The sequence below is a fragment of the Sitodiplosis mosellana genome, unplaced genomic scaffold (genome assembly GCF_009176505.1).
Source record: "Sitodiplosis mosellana isolate CC-2019 unplaced genomic scaffold, AAFC_SMos_1.0 Smas_scaffold_2, whole genome shotgun sequence".
NCBI lineage: Eukaryota > Metazoa > Arthropoda > Insecta > Diptera > Cecidomyiidae > Sitodiplosis > Sitodiplosis mosellana.
Window position 1 is genome coordinate 8875774 of NW_022595245.1, and position 17338 is coordinate 8893111.

At 36.2% G+C, this 17338-nt stretch overlaps 4 protein-coding genes across 5 annotated transcripts; 3 read left to right on the plus strand and 1 right to left on the minus strand.

Annotated features, from left to right (window-relative positions):
- Positions 1-6983: 6983 nt before the first annotated feature.
- Positions 6984-7829, plus strand: LOC129564987 (epidermal growth factor-like protein). Its single transcript, XM_055439241.1, has 3 exons — positions 6984-7116; positions 7173-7439; positions 7541-7829. Exons 1-3 carry the CDS (start codon positions 6992-6994, stop codon positions 7827-7829), a joined length of 681 nt encoding a protein of 226 aa, XP_055295216.1. The 5' UTR covers positions 6984-6991.
- On the minus strand, positions 7620-9265 carry LOC129564785 (trans-1,2-dihydrobenzene-1,2-diol dehydrogenase-like). The gene is made up of 3 exons (XM_055438924.1): positions 8685-9265; positions 8351-8597; positions 7620-8284 (listed from the first exon to the last, which is right to left on the minus strand). The coding sequence occupies exons 1-3, from the start codon at positions 9176-9178 to the stop codon at positions 8027-8029; spliced, it is 999 nt and encodes a 332-aa protein (XP_055294899.1). The 5' UTR covers positions 9179-9265; the 3' UTR covers positions 7620-8026.
- A 447-nt stretch (positions 9266-9712) lies between these two features.
- Positions 9713-11491, plus strand: LOC129565472 (trans-1,2-dihydrobenzene-1,2-diol dehydrogenase-like). 2 transcript variants are annotated; one of them, XR_008687619.1, is made up of 4 exons: positions 9713-10286; positions 10347-10593; positions 10661-10989; positions 11062-11491. XR_008687619.1 is itself a non-coding variant. In XM_055440421.1 (3 exons), the coding sequence occupies exons 1-3, from the start codon at positions 9790-9792 to the stop codon at positions 10916-10918; spliced, it is 1002 nt and encodes a 333-aa protein (XP_055296396.1). In that variant the 5' UTR covers positions 9713-9789; the 3' UTR covers positions 10919-11033. The 2 variants fall into 2 exon arrangements, 1 of the variants encoding a protein (XP_055296396.1); XM_055440421.1 differs by lacking the exon at positions 11062-11491 and having other exon boundaries at positions 10661-11033.
- A 593-nt stretch (positions 11492-12084) lies between these two features.
- On the plus strand, positions 12085-17331 carry LOC129565470 (putative leucine-rich repeat-containing protein DDB_G0290503). The gene is made up of 5 exons (XM_055440419.1): positions 12085-13372; positions 13487-13704; positions 14277-14421; positions 14503-14868; positions 14955-17331. The coding sequence occupies exons 1-5, from the start codon at positions 12620-12622 to the stop codon at positions 17193-17195; spliced, it is 3723 nt and encodes a 1240-aa protein (XP_055296394.1). The 5' UTR covers positions 12085-12619; the 3' UTR covers positions 17196-17331.
- Positions 17332-17338: the final 7 nt, after the last annotated feature.

Below are 17338 nucleotides of genomic sequence, written 5' to 3' on the forward strand. Positions count from 1 at the left end.
TCCGTGTAACTAATTCCTGTTATATTGTTGTTATTGAAATGTTCATGCTATTGAAAATATGACACTGAAAACAAGTCGTTGTACACATTTGTCCAAGGCATTGGCAGTATTTTATGGCTTTTTGTTTGTGTCCAATTTGATATGTGTAGACTGTTATAAGTCATTTGTCCAGAAGTTTTTTTGAAATTTATTCCAGACCATGCATATCCTTCTCTCTTTCTCTCTATGCAATTTTAATCATATTTTGAGCGATTTTTTGCCAGCAATTACCATATCGGCGTATCGAATTACCAAAATACAATGACACATATCTATATTTAATATTCGATACTTGAATCTACTCATTGATCAATTGGCAGCTTATTATCAAATACGAAGAAGAAAAAAATCGGCCACTTCTCGCATATATGTATATAGAATATGTATATATAGCAGTCATTCGTTGTTTCTTATTCTTTTTCATATCACACTCTCTCACTCACTTGTTTTTCCTTTTCTTTTGCGGGTGCATAACACATACATAATCTCATATATCAAAATCAAGAAGAAAAAAAAAGCAAATAAATTTAACCATTTTATGATCAACTAATCAATTCACGATCATTGTTAACACCTATTAAGCGCTTTTGCTTTGCTTTCAAGGTCGTGATATAAGCAAAAATTAATAAAATAGTTCTATTTAAAAATATTGGGACATTTATCCCGAGACCGTTACAAAAACGACCGTTTCAAATCCATATTATCGATAATGCAATTTTCAGACGATGAAACAAGACAAACAAATACACTGCACTTGTAAGAAACCTTTCACCCTTTCCCTATATTCAAAATATTACTTATTTCATTTTTGACAATTTACTGCGCCAACCGAACCGATACATGGACAGGAAGAGAGCGAAAGCAAAACACATGTAAACAATGAAAGGTCACGAATCGATTGCAATGTGCGGAAAAAAGACGAATCGATTTCTTGTATGAGTGTATTAAATACACTGGCGATGCATTTAATCACGTTAAATGAATGCACGTTAAATGAATGAATTGAGAAGAAGTGCAAGTTTATGATGAAAGCTAAAAGTCAGTGACTGATGAAGTCACAGTCAAACGACATGTATTTTTGAAGGGATGACGATAAGTAACTAGAACCGAAAATGAAGAGAAAAAAAAACCAAAAACAATAATTAGAAAGAATTTATTAGGTGTGCGATACACACAATAACTGTGTGTACGACTAAAAGCATAACGAGGAAAATAGGAGTGCGCAGAAAAGAAAACTGAGAAATGCTGACATTTTGATGTGACATTCAAACAATTGTTAAGTCTTCCAACTAAACTAGTTAAGTAATTGACTCATTTCACTATATATATATATATTAAATGAAAAGTGGTTAAGGCAAATGAAAATGAAGAAGAAAAAAAAAACCGACAAAAGATTAAACAAATTGTACAATACTATCAATTAAACCGTATTAAATATATATTTAATGTTAAGAGAGTCTATTATTAACCTAACAGCTCTTTATTTCGAATCGTAAGTTAATGAAAATGAAGAGAAAAACGAAAACTAAATCATCTGACATGAATGAGAAATAAGATAAACTCTGCAGTTTAACCAATGAACAGAGATGTTGTCGTTAAAACAGAAGAAAGTAGCTAAGACCGGAACATTTGAACATGATAAACACACAATGAACATTCAAAGACCAACAATTTATGGAATACTAAAAACCAAAAAAAAAAATATTCAAACATATTTGCACAAACACTATTTGTAAAGCACCAAACCACACGGACACATTTATTAAAAGTCATTCGGGTGGAAGTCATAACGCCTCGGACGGATAGCATGTTTTTGTGTTTTCTGTTACATTAGAGTATGCTGTCCGTCGTAGAGGCGTTATGACCGCCACTCATTCATTCGAAGTGAAAACAAATTGCAATTTTTCATCCAAATTCCAAACTGGCAAGGAAAAAAACACAAATTTCATTAGTGTGCACGTTAACAAAAAAAATCTTGGAATGAGATATTAAAAACAAAACACTTTACACCATCATCTATAGATAGCCATTATAAAAAAGAAACAACGGTTTTATAGCAGATATTGCAGTAGTCCACAGAACAAATCGCACAAAACTGATGTAGTTTATTTGGAATATTTAATATCAAAAAAACACACACATCGCAACAACAACACTAACTATCACTGACTTTGTGATGTAGACTTTTTTCTCTCTCATCCGGCTTAGTTTTTGTACGAATGTGTCCGTCTTTTCCACGGCAATTTCTCTATACCAACCAACCAAACACAGAACAAAAAGAACTAAGAAATTGTACAAATTTCGAATAAAAAAAGTGCATGTCTGAGAACAAAATGAAAGCAAAAGATCGCAATCGAAAACACACACATATTGTAAGGAAAATATCTAAGAATCAAAGCAAAGTAATAGTGTCCCGAAATTTAGGAGCACACCCACAGCACGCAGAATCTTTGAACAAAGGCAAGACGACAAAAGAAACACATGCCATTTGAAATACTCACATTCACTCATTTTCTGTAGAGAATCATTCAAATTAAACAATAAAAAAAACACGTTTACATCATATTATTCGAACCATTCGCATATTTCTGACGTTTGAATAACAATTTTAAGCAAGTTTATCTTTAAAAAAACAAAATAAAACCAACCAAAAAAAATAACTCATTTATTTCTCTTTCAATGCGCGGAAGCTCAGTTCATGTAATGAATTAATCATACCAAATTTGCCCTCGCTAAATAAATGACAACCACAACAAAATGAAATGGAATACAAACTAGTTAAAGAAAGTGGACAAAAAAAAACACACACACACACATACAAAAGCTCCAGCCGAATTTTTTGCTTCTTGTTCATTCTAATTAACAAATTTTTTGATGTGCAATTTGTTGAATAGAACAATTTAAAAATGGACAAAAAAACTTTTTTGATTACACAAGTTACTCAGCAGACAAAATCTATAGAACTTTTTTGACAATTTCATGCTAATGCAACCACCAAAAAAAAAACAAGTAAATGATTCACCCTTCGGTTGGTCTACTGTGTTGTTTAAATGAAAAGGAACAAAAAAATATTTAAGAACCATTATTAAACAACAACAAAAATAAATAAACTCAAACTCATACAGCGAGAAAATCGAATCAACTACGAAAAATTGGAAAGTAAGTAAGGTAAAAAGTGAATAAAAATTCAAAATAAAAAAATGAAAAACTATTAAATGAAAAATGCGTTTTATTTCGTTTTGATCATGTATTTAGTGAACGTTTTATATATTGACTCTTGTGTGGAGTTTGCGTCGAAGAGTCGGAGTGTCTTTTGCAAAATGCAAATGGGATATTTTGCTATCGAACGTCGTCCTTGCTGTCCATCGCATCATTTTACTATTTATTATGATGAATTCTGATATTTACCAGTATTTCAGATCGATCGCACTTCACAGTACCATTTATTTTTAGGTATATTTACGTCAGGCTGAGTTCAAACTAGGTTCAAGAGCAAATGCATTCGAGATAATCCAATTCGATTGTCGTTTGCAACTAAAAACTCTAGAAAAGTCAACTCATGATGCATCCATTTGATTTTAGTTGAAAGAAGAGAAGAGATTTTCAAGTAAACAGATGTGGACCTGGAATATGATAAGAAATATTATAAATAAAATAGCTTATATTACGTTTTACATTCCTAATCGTCTGTTAGTTTTCGTCTATTTTTCCATGTTATCAGTTTCAAATGCCACGGATGTGAGATATGACGTAAAAACGCAAGTTTCCACACAGTTCTATAAAATCTGTGAATTATTTTTCATCTGGCACAAATAAAATACCCATCGAATAAATCGGACGTGCCGTTCTTCGAGAGACTTTATTTTTCGAAAAAAAAAAAAATTGCGCGATGCATTCTGTAAGTGTATTGAGAACAATTTTAGGAATCGTTTGCTGGTCAATGTTAATTATTGCTGTAATTGGTGGTGTTGTTGTGACTGATGAAGATGAAAGTACAACGGAAGGAGAAAGTTATGTCAGCGAAAGTAACTACGATCCTCACGACGATCATCGTGAACTTGGCTGGGAAGAGTATGTTTCACACAGAAACGTGTGCTTAATATTTTTCATAAATTACATTCCCTTAACTTTTCCTTGCAGGTTGGCAGCTTCTAAAGACATGAGTGTACCAATTTTTAAGTGCAGAGATGGATATGAAGAGCAGGATGGCATTTGCAAATCGATTTGGTAATGATTCCTCAAATGTGTGTGAATCAATTGTCGACTCGAATTGCTAGCCTGCGATAGCTTAACTTTAAGCAATTTTGCATAATTTGACATTTTGTCATAGAAGAATTATTACCAAAATACGAACCAAATTATTTTCCAATTCTTGGACTCTAATATCTCTGCAACAAAAATGTGTGAATGATACACACAGAAGAAAAAATATAAAGAAATACACAGTAAGATCAATCAAAACAGGACTTATGCGACAAATCGTGTAAAACGTTAAAAACGTGTAAAATATCGTGTAATTTTCAATGTTTCAAAGATACGTTTGACCGATCCGTGTATCGGGTAATAGTATTGACCAATTCATTGTTTTATTTGAATTTACACGATATTTTATCATTTTACACGATTTGTCGCATAAATCCTGTTTTGATTGATCTTACTGTGTAGTTTTTTATATTTTTTCTTCTGTGTGTAATATGACCAAATTTAAAATGTTGTTAAATATCTCAAAAAAATCAATTGTTCCTATATCATTTCATAAAAAGTGAATAGAAATTTGAAATAAAAAAAAATGAAAACAATTAAATGAAAGATGCGTTTTATTCCGTTTTGATCATGTATTTAGTGGATGTTTTATATGTCGACACTATAGCATGGGTGGCGTTCGCAAGGAATGTGGCTATGTTATATTAATCGTTGAAAACACACAATCATTATAAAAATGAACACAGATATATCACGTATTTGGAATTGAGGTCGAAGAGTTGGAGTATCTTTCACAAAATTTCAGGGTTTGGTGTGCGTTTAAATTATCTATTTGAATTGCATTTATCCGATATTTTTATATTGACTTCGAATGCGCACTGCACAGCAGTGGACACACACAGTAGAGACGCAAACATACATATACACAAAGTAACATGTTTGAACATGTACTGCACATCGTTCGCTAAGTTGTATACATCGCCGTCTCTGTTGTGTGTGGCGCATTCAGAGTCAAAATACAAATATCGGAAGAATGCAAATCAAATAGATGATTTTAACGCAAACCATTGCCTGCAACATTCAAATGCGATATTTTGCCATCGAACGTCGTCTTTGCTGTCCAGTGTCCATCGCATTATACTTTTCACTGTTCATTATGATGAATACTGATGATTACCAGTATTTCAGATCGATCGCACTCCACAGTTTCATTTATATACGCCAGGCTGAGTTCAAACTAGGTTCAAGAGCAAATGCATTCGAGATAATCCAATGCGAATGTCATTTGCTTTTGAAAATTCTGGAAAATTTACCTCATCATACACAGTCAAAAATAAACTCTACATTTCCAGCCGGAATTTTGACTAAGGCACCCAGCCTTATGTTTCACCTAACAAATAAAGTTTCAGGTGAAATTACGACTAGATTATAAGTGGAATTTCGCCTGCAGCTCAAATTTCGCCTGCATCAAAGGTCTTTAGCTGAGAAATCGCCCTAATGTAGACTTTTATTTGTTACTATGTAATGCATCCATTGCAGAAGAGAAGAGATTTTCAAGTAAACAGATGTGGTAGTCGAATACTTGGAAGATGATAAGAATTATTTTAATTAAAATAGCTTATATTGCGTTTACCATTCTTAATCGTCCGTATGTTTTCATCCATATTTTTATGTTATCAGTCTCAAATATCACGGATGTGAGATATGACGTAAAACCAAATTTTTAAACGGTCCCATAATCTGCGAAATATTTTCACAGAAATAAAATACAACAATTCAATGTTGCCAGCCTACGACTACAGTAGACGTTACCATCATCGTGGTGTTCAAGTAAATGGTGGCTGGAAGACACCCACTGAAACAGCTGTTTATCCATATTTAGACTGAATTTTTCTTTTTTAATACATGATTAGTATCTGAAAAGGATAATAAATTGATGCAATATCAAATCAGGTTTCAAGGAAAGTCATAATGTGGCCGTTTAGACCCAAAGTATGAAATGATTAAGAACGATTAACTTTTTATATATCTTTATTTCAATTGAAGAAAAAACCATCACCAAGGTTGAGAAGTGAAAATAGTAACTGGTTTATTTATAGAGTGTTTAGTTTTTCCCAAAGTGTCTGTACAACATTTAACGTAAACATAGTGAAAAATCGAATTGTCCTATTAGATTTAAAAAAGAATAGCACTTGGTTGTAGTCTACAAATTGAATTTGTAGTACGTTGAGATTTGGAATGGAAAAGAAATTCACAAATTTCAATAAACAATCACAAAATATTGGCAGTTATACTAAGAACTAAGAAGGCGTTAAAAGAATAAAATAGCACTTGAGCATTAATTCATTGCACATCGTTTGATTTGATTAGACGTATTTGCGGTAGGTTCGATCCATGGCGTGGTCAACGGCGTTGTCAATTGGTCGAATAATCAGTGGAATAGCCGCTAGGCCAATACATGTAGGTAACCATTTGCGTGCAATCGAAGGTAAATTTTTGCTTCGTTTCGAAAGGATGCCAGCTCCCCACGTAATGCGATTGATTACGAAACCTGGAATGATGACTGAAGCCAGCATTTGCCATATAAATACATCGCCTGCTGTTTTTGCAGCTGCTGTGATCTGATGCCCACCCAAGATTTTCGGATTCTACAAAATAAAATGATTTAATTGGAGAGAGAGAGAGAGAGAGAGAGAGAGAGAGAGAGACAAATCGAACGTCTTTGAGTGACTTTTGTCCAATTTGCACGATGTATTCCATAAGTTTATTGAATGCAGTTTTAGCAATCGTTTGTTTGTCAGTGTCAACTTTTGTTGTAATTGGTGTGACTGATTCGGAAGATGACAATCATCGCGTTATTATCGGATATAATAGGTATGTTTTATACAGACAATTGTGCTAAAAAAAATACTTTACATATTTCCTTGTAGGATAATGATGTCAGAACCCCAAAATGAAACTTATATCGAAAGAATACGTAAAAATTGTGGCGCTAGAATGTGTTTAGAAATTGTAAATAGAACGCGTACCGTGTGGAAGAATGGAACGAAGATTGTACCAATTTACAAGTGCCGTGATGGTTATAAAGAGCTGAATGGCGTATGCACGCCAATTTGTACGAATGACTGTGAGTATGGTACCTGTGTGGCACCCGAACATTGCGAATGTTTCGTAGGATACGCTAGTGATGAAAATGAGTATGTGCCCAGAGAAACAAAAGACAAAACCAATAAGCGTGATTTGATCAAAATAATAAGTGATTGGATAAATCATTACATGTAACTGTTTTTTTCTACAGTTTACGTAACTGCAATCCTGTGTGTGATGGGTGTGAGCACGGTAAATGCATTTCGCCAAATATTTGTACATGCAATGATGATTATCAGTGGGATGCCGATCAAAATAAATGCGATCCAATTTGTGAATCAAATTGCCCGAATGGAAAATGTATTGCCCCAAATAAATGCGCCTGTAATGAAAATTACCATTTGGATGAAACGTTGAATTCGTGCATGCCAGAATGCAAACCGGATCGCATTAATGGCCAATGCATTTCCCCGAATCGATGCCAATCAACATCGCCTTAACGCATATTTTCTGCATCTCTGAGTGATTGTTAGGAAGGTTGTAATATAAATCGAATAAAGAGTAGAAATGTTGAAACGAATCCCAACATTCATTAATAAAAACTACTTCTGTAGGCGATATTTAGATATTTCATTGCGTTTTCTGATTGTTTTACTTCGGTGTTTTAAAGTAATGACAGTGAGTATATATGGACATCTTAATCGTCCTGCGGAAATTTGACACCGATTTGTTTTCGGACTTCATCGGCGATGCGAAGGAACAATAGACTTTCTTTATGGGTGACAGACTCGCTTTCCATTTTGCCTGCACGAATGCATCGACGAACTTCTTCAGCTTCGTATCTTAAACCACAGCTATTGGTATAATTGAAAGCGTGCTTTGCTTCTGGCAACGGCCAATTTTTCTCACTTCCATCCACATCGATGAGTGAAAAAGACGACCAAAAGTTGGGAATCTATTGAAAAAAAAGGAGAATTTGAAGAAAATTTTCTTTCTTTGTTTCATTTTCAGCGCAATTTACCGTTATTTGGCCTTTAGTTCCAATAATTTTTGCCGTATTGCTCAAAGATTTCACAACACTTGATTTGATTTTGCCCACTTTATTGTCGCCGTACCGAATTTCACCGCACATTTCAAGGTCAACTCCATCTTTGTTTAATGTTCCCGTTGCAACAACCGATAATGGTTGTTTTTGGAATACGAATTGACAATAAATAATCGTGTATACTCCCAAATCCAAAAGTGATCCGCCTCCCAAATCTTTCCTCCTATTTTTCCAGAATGTTACAATTAATCGAGCAGCTCAATTTGAGCTATTTATATTGAAATAATATCAATGCAATAACACCACTTACGAAATTCGTTCAAGCTTATCCAATCCTTCGAAACCAAATTCAACTTCGACCGAGGTAATTTCACCAAGTACACCACTCTCAATCTGTTGGCGAACATACAGATTGCTTGGAAGAAATCGCGACCAAATCGCTTCCATCAAAAAGAGTTTCTTTTGTTCGGCGAATGCAATTAATTGACGCGCTTGTTTCTCGTTCATGCATAATGGTTTTTCGAGCAAAACGTGCTTTCCATGCTCGAGCATCAACAGAGCAACTTCCAAATGTTTTGGATTTAATACACCGATATGCACCACTTCAACATTTGCATCTTGAGCTAACTCCAAATAAGTGCTGTATGCTTTAGGAATGCCAAAACGATCGGCAAACTCTTGCGATGAACAAAATGGATCGGTTACAGCAACCACTTGATGATCAGTCTCATTCAATGTTCCTAAGGCCGTCACAAAATCATGCGATATTTTTCCAGCAGCTGCAAAACCCCACTTTAAAGCCATTTTTTGGTAATAGAATTTTTTTCTTTTCAAACAGAATAAAATTTACTTCGTTTTTTATCGACCGATAAGCTGCTTCTGAATAAATCAAATTAAAAGCATTGTTTTTATTCGGTCATGTTTTGATGATAAGCCAATTGTTGATGGATTTATTTTTCAGGCAAATTACAAGTATTCGATTTGAGTGATTGATTAAGTGAATCGAAATTAAATCACACCAAAGTTATCGATTGCTAACTTTTTTTCTTTCTTTCTTTCTTATCATTGCATGGCACAAAAACAAATTGAAACTCGCTCAATTTAATAATGATTGAACATAATTTTTACCGGCACTTGATACTAGTATCAACGTTCAAAGGCTTCAAAGCTTTGAGCGAAATAAACAATGCTGTTGATTTGTGGCGATGTGGTTGACCTTATTTTCATTGATGAAGATCAACAAAATGAAAAAAAAACACGAATTCCAATGTCTGATGTCCAGGCGTGTCCAGGTGATTAGAGTGTATCACAATACGATACGCTTATAAAAACACTTTCATTTATTCGAATTCTCCAGTGTCTGTTTGTTGTCCAATCGATTTACAATACGAAGTGATAGTAAAAATCTCATAAAAATGGCTCTAAAATGGGGTATCGCGTCTGCTGGCAAAATTTCACATGATTTTGTGAACGCAATGGGAACTTTAAGCGAAGGAATCCATCATGTAGTTGCTGTTGCTGCCCGTGATCTAGATCGAGCCGAGGATTTTGCTAAGCGTTTCGATATCCCAAAAGCATATGGCAGCTATAAGGAGCTGGCCCAAGATCCAGATGTAGAAGTTGTGTACGTTGGAACATTGAATCCACAACATTTGGAAGTCGGTCTGTTGATGCTTGAGCATGGAAAACATGTTTTGGTGGAAAAACCATTGTGCCTCAACGAAAAACAAGCGCAACAACTCATCACATACGCCGAACAAAAGAAACTCTTTTTGATGGAAGCGATTTGGTCACGTTTCTTTCCAAGTTATCAATACGTGCGAAATCAAATTAAAAATGGAATGCTCGGCGATATTACTATGGTTGAAGCTGATATCGGATCTGAAGGTTTGGACAAAGTCGCTCGGATTGCGTAAGTTTCGTCATTCATTTGGTCGATTGCTTTTTGATTGATGGAAGAATATTTTTTTAGGAAAAAAGATTTAGGCGGCGGAACAGTTGTGGATTTGGGTGTTTATTTAATCCAATTTTGTCAATGGGTGTATGAACAAGCACCCAAATCAATCAACGCAAGAGGAACATTGAACGAAGAAGGTGTTGACCTTGAAATGTTTGCTGAAATGACATACGGTGACAATAAAATGGCCAAAATCAAATCAAGTGGTTTGACGAAGTTAAGCAGAAATGCTAGAATCGTTGGAACGAAGGGCCAAATTACGGTAAATATGACTAGAGAAATGATTACAGAAAAATTTCTTTATTTTTTTCGTTCGTTTTCGGTTTTAGCTTTTGAATTTTAATGGATCAACTACAATAATCGACGTGGATGGAACACAGAAAACATGGTCATTGCCTCAAGCACAACACTACTTCAATTTAAGTGGTAGCTGCGGCTTGAGATATGAAGCTGAAGAAGTAAGAAAATGCATTCGCGAAGGCAAAATGGAAAGCAATCTCGTCACTCATAACGAAAGCCTTCTGATTGCTCGCATCGAAGATGAAATCCGAAAACAAATCGGTGTGAAGTATCCAGAAGATGATTAAAAACAGGTTTATGTTTGTTGCTTTGCATAGAGAATCTTGGAATGTTCAGAAAGAATGAATAGTGTAAAAAGGTTCGAATTATATATGAATTAAACACGTTCCAATCTCATCAAAACTATCGTTTGTTTGTATTGGTAACATAGCTTATAGTCATCTCAGATGACTCATCTTGCAGTTGGCCACAGATAATCAACGTAGAACTGAAACAGATTTTGAATTTAAAGCGTTCAATTTTAAATCACGGACAAAAAAACGAGGGTAGAGACGAAAAAATGAAGTTAGTACCTACAAGTATCAGCATTTTTATATGAACGCTAGAAAAGCAGAAGAAATTATCGACATATTCAGACATTTTGAATGAAATCAGCACAATACGAATACAAATTGGTGAGATCTAGATTCTTCGCTGATTTTGCAGTTTGTCAAATTGACTATATGATTCAGAGCTAAGTCAGAAAAACGAACACTTTGAACGAATTTCAACACATCAGACACACTCATTTTTCAGTTTACTACAGTTTACCAAAAGAATATTAGAAATGAAAACAATTTATGAACAATAAAAACACAAACAGTGAAATGAAAATTAAAAAAAAAAACGAAAAATCATTAAATAAGTTGCAATGTGTTTTCTTTCATCTTGATCGTGCATGAAATGTATGTGTCAACACCTCAGTACGGGCGGCGCTCGCAAAGAATATGGCAAAATTGACTTGATCATTGAAGAACATGTTGAATCATTATATACAAATAAACACAGCAGTGTCACAAATTTGGAATTTGAATGGGTCGAAATTATTCGAATGCAAATGTGTATCATCCAAAATCGCCTCTGCTGTCTATCGTACCATGCAGTTACTGTATTTTTTTGTTTTCATTTTCAGTCTTTAAGATCAACATTCACAGCGTGCATTATAAACTCGATTGAATCACATCTATAATTCGGGCATACGTCATCTGGCTGGGGAGAGGTGAAAACTCAGTACGATTGCCAGCTTGTAAAAATTCGCAAAATATTTGTCTGTGAACTCATATTTGATTCACGTGACAAAACCAAAAATCAATGAACGACCGTATGTACATTTTGATATGTGCGAACAAACCATGAAAATCCCTTGAACACAAAACAGATCAGCTTAGCACGTTTTCCATCGATTCGTTGAGTCGAAGACTGTGTCGAAGCGAGGGAAAACGACGAAAAATCGTTTTCACTCCGAGCATTTATTTTTAGCTTCGTTCGAAAAGAATCTTGAAATCGGTCGCGTAATGTGATCGCATTTTTGTTGCGACGTGAAAATCCCGTGCTTTAGTTAAACAGTGCACTACAGTCGATTGGAGGCAGAGAGAAAAACGCTGCTCATCCAATTGAGAAAATTTTTGTTTCATTGAACAAACAACGACACAACAGCGTAGTTCAGCGGAAAATTCACAGTCGTAATTCATCCGAACGAAAACGAAAAGGAAAAACATTTATTGTTTGTTAAGATAAAGAGAAAATTCACGAATCTTTGGATGACACGACAGAGAGAGAGAGAGAGAGAAAGAGTGAAAAAAAGAGCAACGAACGCAAACACAATATAGGAACCGTTTAATTGCCTGGGTTTGAGACGGAATTTCTTTTGTTTAAGACGGAATAACTTTTTTCATCTATTCACTTTGAATCGCAATTTATTTGATCGTCGAGTACAAAAGCAGCTGAAAATGGGTAGTACACCGTCGACGCCAGTTCGTGATAGAAGTGATGATCCTTGGTGGCCGATTGAAAATCAAATCTTAGATTTAAATCCAAATGCAATGGATACGCCAAATAATTCGAATACGAATAGTGTTGAGGAACAAAGAACTCTGCCGGAGAAATCTGAACCTTTATCAAATAATTCTGAAAAAAATCATGTGGATGAAAGCAATTCAATTGAAAATATTAGTGGCTCATTCGAGGAATTGAGCAAAAGTGATATTGAAATTGAATCGTCCGCCGAATCTAGTGCAAATGCGACCAATAGTGAAACGGAACGCGTACAGCAACGGCAACAAAGCCTTGAAGAATTTAAAGAAGAATTACGAATTAAACGTGAAATGCGAACGAACGCAATTAGTGAATTACGAAATGAAATAAGCAGTCTACGTAAGCAGCTGGCCGATGAAAAGGAGCTCACCAAACAATTGAAAGAAACTCAAAACAAAGAGAATCTTTGTAACATTTGTGGTAGCATTTATAATTCGCTCGAATGTACGGCTCAAGCAAACATCGCAACAGCAGTCGCTTCAACCGAATCAAACATTACTTTGCGCTCACAATTGGCCGAGCTTCAATTTTCGCTTCAAAATGCGAACGCTGAAATACTGACGCTTTCAAGTGAATTGGCGGCTACGAAAAAGCAAGCAAAATCATTGAAAGAAGTCATCGCTGCCAGCAAGGAGATTATCGAAATTCGTGAAACGGAATTGACACAGGTAACGTATCCGTCATAGTCGACACATAAAAACCCTAAGAAAAAATCTGTTCGCATGGAGACAGGCAGAGAGACAACGGAATTCCTTTTTGCATAATTTTCCATCTATTTTTAGTTGAAAACCAAACTGAAAGAAATCGAAAATTCGCTGGCCGAACGAGAGTTGCATATGATGTCGGAAAATTTGCGTCAGGAATATGATCGACAATTGGCTAACATACGCAATTTGCGTGCTTTGTATGAAGAACGAGCTCGCATCAGTGCAGCTGAAAAAGAAAATCTCAATCGCCAATTGGAAACGAGCCGAGCTGAACACAGCTCTGAAGTTGAAAAGTAAGTTCGATTTTTGTTGCTTTCTTGTTATTTTGCAACGCTACGGAAAATGCGATAAAATTGAAATGAGAACGCCGTTTCTTTTTTCTCTCAATTTATTGTGTGAAATCGTATCAATCAAGGGCCATACGTATTTTTTTTATATCTAAAACCCGTGCTCAGAATGTGCTTCTTATGATCTCGTTCGTGCGGTTAGTGACGCGTCCGATTTGATGCCAAACACAAGCTTAAAATAGATCAATTCATCACATTTCATGGGAGTCGGTACATTGTTTTTCTTCTTTTCGTGTCCAACCATACCGTCATGTTCTCTGCTCGAGAAATATGTTTGCATATAAATATTATGCTAGATGGTTATTTTGTTGCATGTTGCGAACGAATTTCACTCATTCGCTTGCTACGTGTCGGATTCAACTGAAACTATGGTTGTGAAATGCATTCAGCCATTCCCTATGCATTAGTCATCATTCACAATTTAAGTTGACTGACTCGGGCTAAAAATATCTTTGAAAAAAAAAAATGGAAATTGTTCACGGAAATATTTTGATGTGTGTCGTTTGTTGTTGAAACAGGAACAAAAATCTTGAAGATCACATCGCATCGCTTGATACCGATCTAAAGTCAACGACTACCGATTTGTACGCGACAAAGGAGCAACTGACGTTTTACAAAGCCGAAAATAGAGACCTACGCGATGAAATGACCGTTGTGAATCAGGTATGAAATTGAATTGCTTGGCATTATTCATTTGACAATTTATTTGTATGCAACTTTATTTTGGTTGATGTTTCATTTTAGTTATTCGGTCAGTTATTGGCGGGCTTTAATGGCAACAATAACATTGATATTGACAAATTGACTTTGATGCTAGAGGAGAATCGCGATCTGTTGAATGACATAACAAGCAAGGAGAATTGTAAAGAGGGAGCCGCTCAAATTCCGAAATTGATCTTTGACTTGGTTTCTCAAGCAGATAAAACCACCGAAAATCCAATTGTTGTCGAAGCAACTGTGGCATCTGACTCACCATCGACTGATTCTGCTACTGAACAAAGTGCAGCAAAAGTGTCGTCTGCTCAAGAAATCATTCACAATTTGCCCAAAGTATGGAGAGTTTTAACCGAGCTTCTCAATCACCAACAATTGAAGCCGGTTCCACTCCAGGTGAGTTGTTTTTACATTTTCTTTAACAATTTTCACGAGAATTGTTCAATAAAAACATATTTTCAAAACTATTTTATTATTCCTAGGAAATGAATAAAGGCGAACACTGCTACAAATCCATCCAAACACCAAGCGGCCCTCAAATGGTGTTAAGCGTTAGCAAAACCTACATACGTTTAAAGGATTTAATTATGGAAAAGAAATTCTTGCAAAAGGAAACGAAAAAGCTGAAAAACTTGAACTCACATCTTGAGTCTCGTTTGGGAGAACAGGAGCAGCGTTTGGGTGCTGTAAGCATTGAATTGAATAAAACATGGAATTTAGTGGGTCGAATGCAAAGACAACATCGTCAACTACATACCCATGAGCAAGTGTTACGGTATCAATTGCAGCAAAAGCGTCGAATGCTCAGCGAATTGAAGGAGGAATTGGAATATTGTCGTCGGAAGTGGGCGTTGGCCAAGGAAAAGAACAATGAATCTCAAAGCCAATGGGAAACGCTTCGACTTGAGTTTAGCAAACGCAAAGAAAGTGATTTGAATAATTCTGGCGAGAGTGGATACAGCGATAGTCCAGCATCGGAAGAAGACGAAGAGGACAGCAGTGCTTCGATTGAAAAACCACGAAGCAGCCGATTGAAGAAAAAGTTGAACATGGATAATTTCTTACTCACCACCGATGAAAAGGACCGGAAGACAATTCGAATTCACAGCGTGTCGCCGGTGCGAAACGCCAAAGTGAGTGTCACTCGACGTAATAGTGACTCGCACATAACACAATACGCCACTGAAGTGTTTCAGCCCACATCGGACGTTGTGCAGCCAATCGTGCACACGGTTTGTAGTGCCGAATGTGGTGAGAATTGTGTCAAGCACTCGGTTCATTTTGATGCAGAGGCACAGAAATCCACCGATCAAGTCAAAGTGTCAGAACCAGTGATTCACAGTGCCAAACATGAATTGACCAATGCCCAGAAGTTGGTTGAATCGAAAGCAACGGGTAGCAAAACGAAAATGTGCTGTGAAATGCGGCAAAAGGCAACCACATCGAAACCATCGACGAGTAAAAATGAAGAGTCATTGGAGGATATGTTCTTCCGATTGTCCGGCGATGAACCAGCAAGTGAAGAACCAAGGAGCAGCCAGGACAATGAAAGTAGTGGAAGTCAAATTAATGAACCGACTGACGTTCCGCCGACACTAGCACCAAGCCCAGAAGAACGTGAACGTAAACGATTGGCCAGAATTGAACGATTAGAAGGGCAATGCAAACAATTATTGTCACAAGTGACTCGGGCTTCAAACAGGGGCGATGACCTCAAGAAACGAATCAATGACATTCACAGTCGTTATACACCAGATCGCGAGGCTTTATCATCAGAGAAACAAATTGCTCCGACTCAATCTGAATCACAATCCGAGCCACAGCCATCGACATCAACGATGGAAAGTATTTCTTCAAAATCAGATGAACAATGCTTGAGCCCCACCGAAAAGGAATATCTCTTGCGAAGAGATGAGCGTTTAAAACGTCTTGAATCTGAATCTCAAGCGCACATGGACAAGGTGAAATCGATCAATCGACGAGCCACCGATGTTGATAACAAATTGGAATTTTTACACGGGCGTTATGGCAATGAAACTGACGAAAATGGTGATACAAGTGGATCTCGTGAACAAACAACTGAACCACAGCCATCATCACCATCACCAAGAGTAGAAACTACCGTAGTAAAGTCTGACGAAGACTGTTTAAGTGCAACTGAAAGAGAATACCTGTCTCGTCGAGATGAACGCCTGAAGCGGCTTGAAGCCGAGTCTCAAGCGCACATAAATCGAATGAGAGCAGCGACTCAGCGACAAGCAACAGATGTTGATAACAAATTAGAACATACCAGTGAAACCGTGGAAAATGCCATTCATCCAACAAGCACTTCAAACGAATCAATTGAAAACGCGTCCAATCAAAATGACACCAATGAGCCGCAACCATCATCATCATTGGGAATAGAAAAAACAGAAGACTCTTCAAAATCGGATGAACAATGTTTAAGTTCTACTGAACAAGAGTATCTCTCACGTAGAGACGAACTTGAAGCTGAGTCTCAAGTGCATGTGAATCGAATGAAATTGGTTAATCAACGAGCAACAGATGTCGACTCACAGTTAGAACATTTGCATGAGCGTTACAGCAGCGAAATGAGTACCATAGAAACTACAAGCACTACAGATGAATCCCGCGACAACCCACCTAATCAAAACGAAGACAATCAGCCGACTTATGATGGATCAGCATCGAATGATGATAACCATGGGCCATCTGATTGAATTCGGAAATTATTATTCGGTTTTATGTTTTATATGTGTTTTTGACCATAAATAATAACGGGTTTAACGTTGAATTTATATCGAATTTGCGTCGATTTTATATTTCGAATAAAATGATTATTGTGTGAAAAAGAAATGTTGCT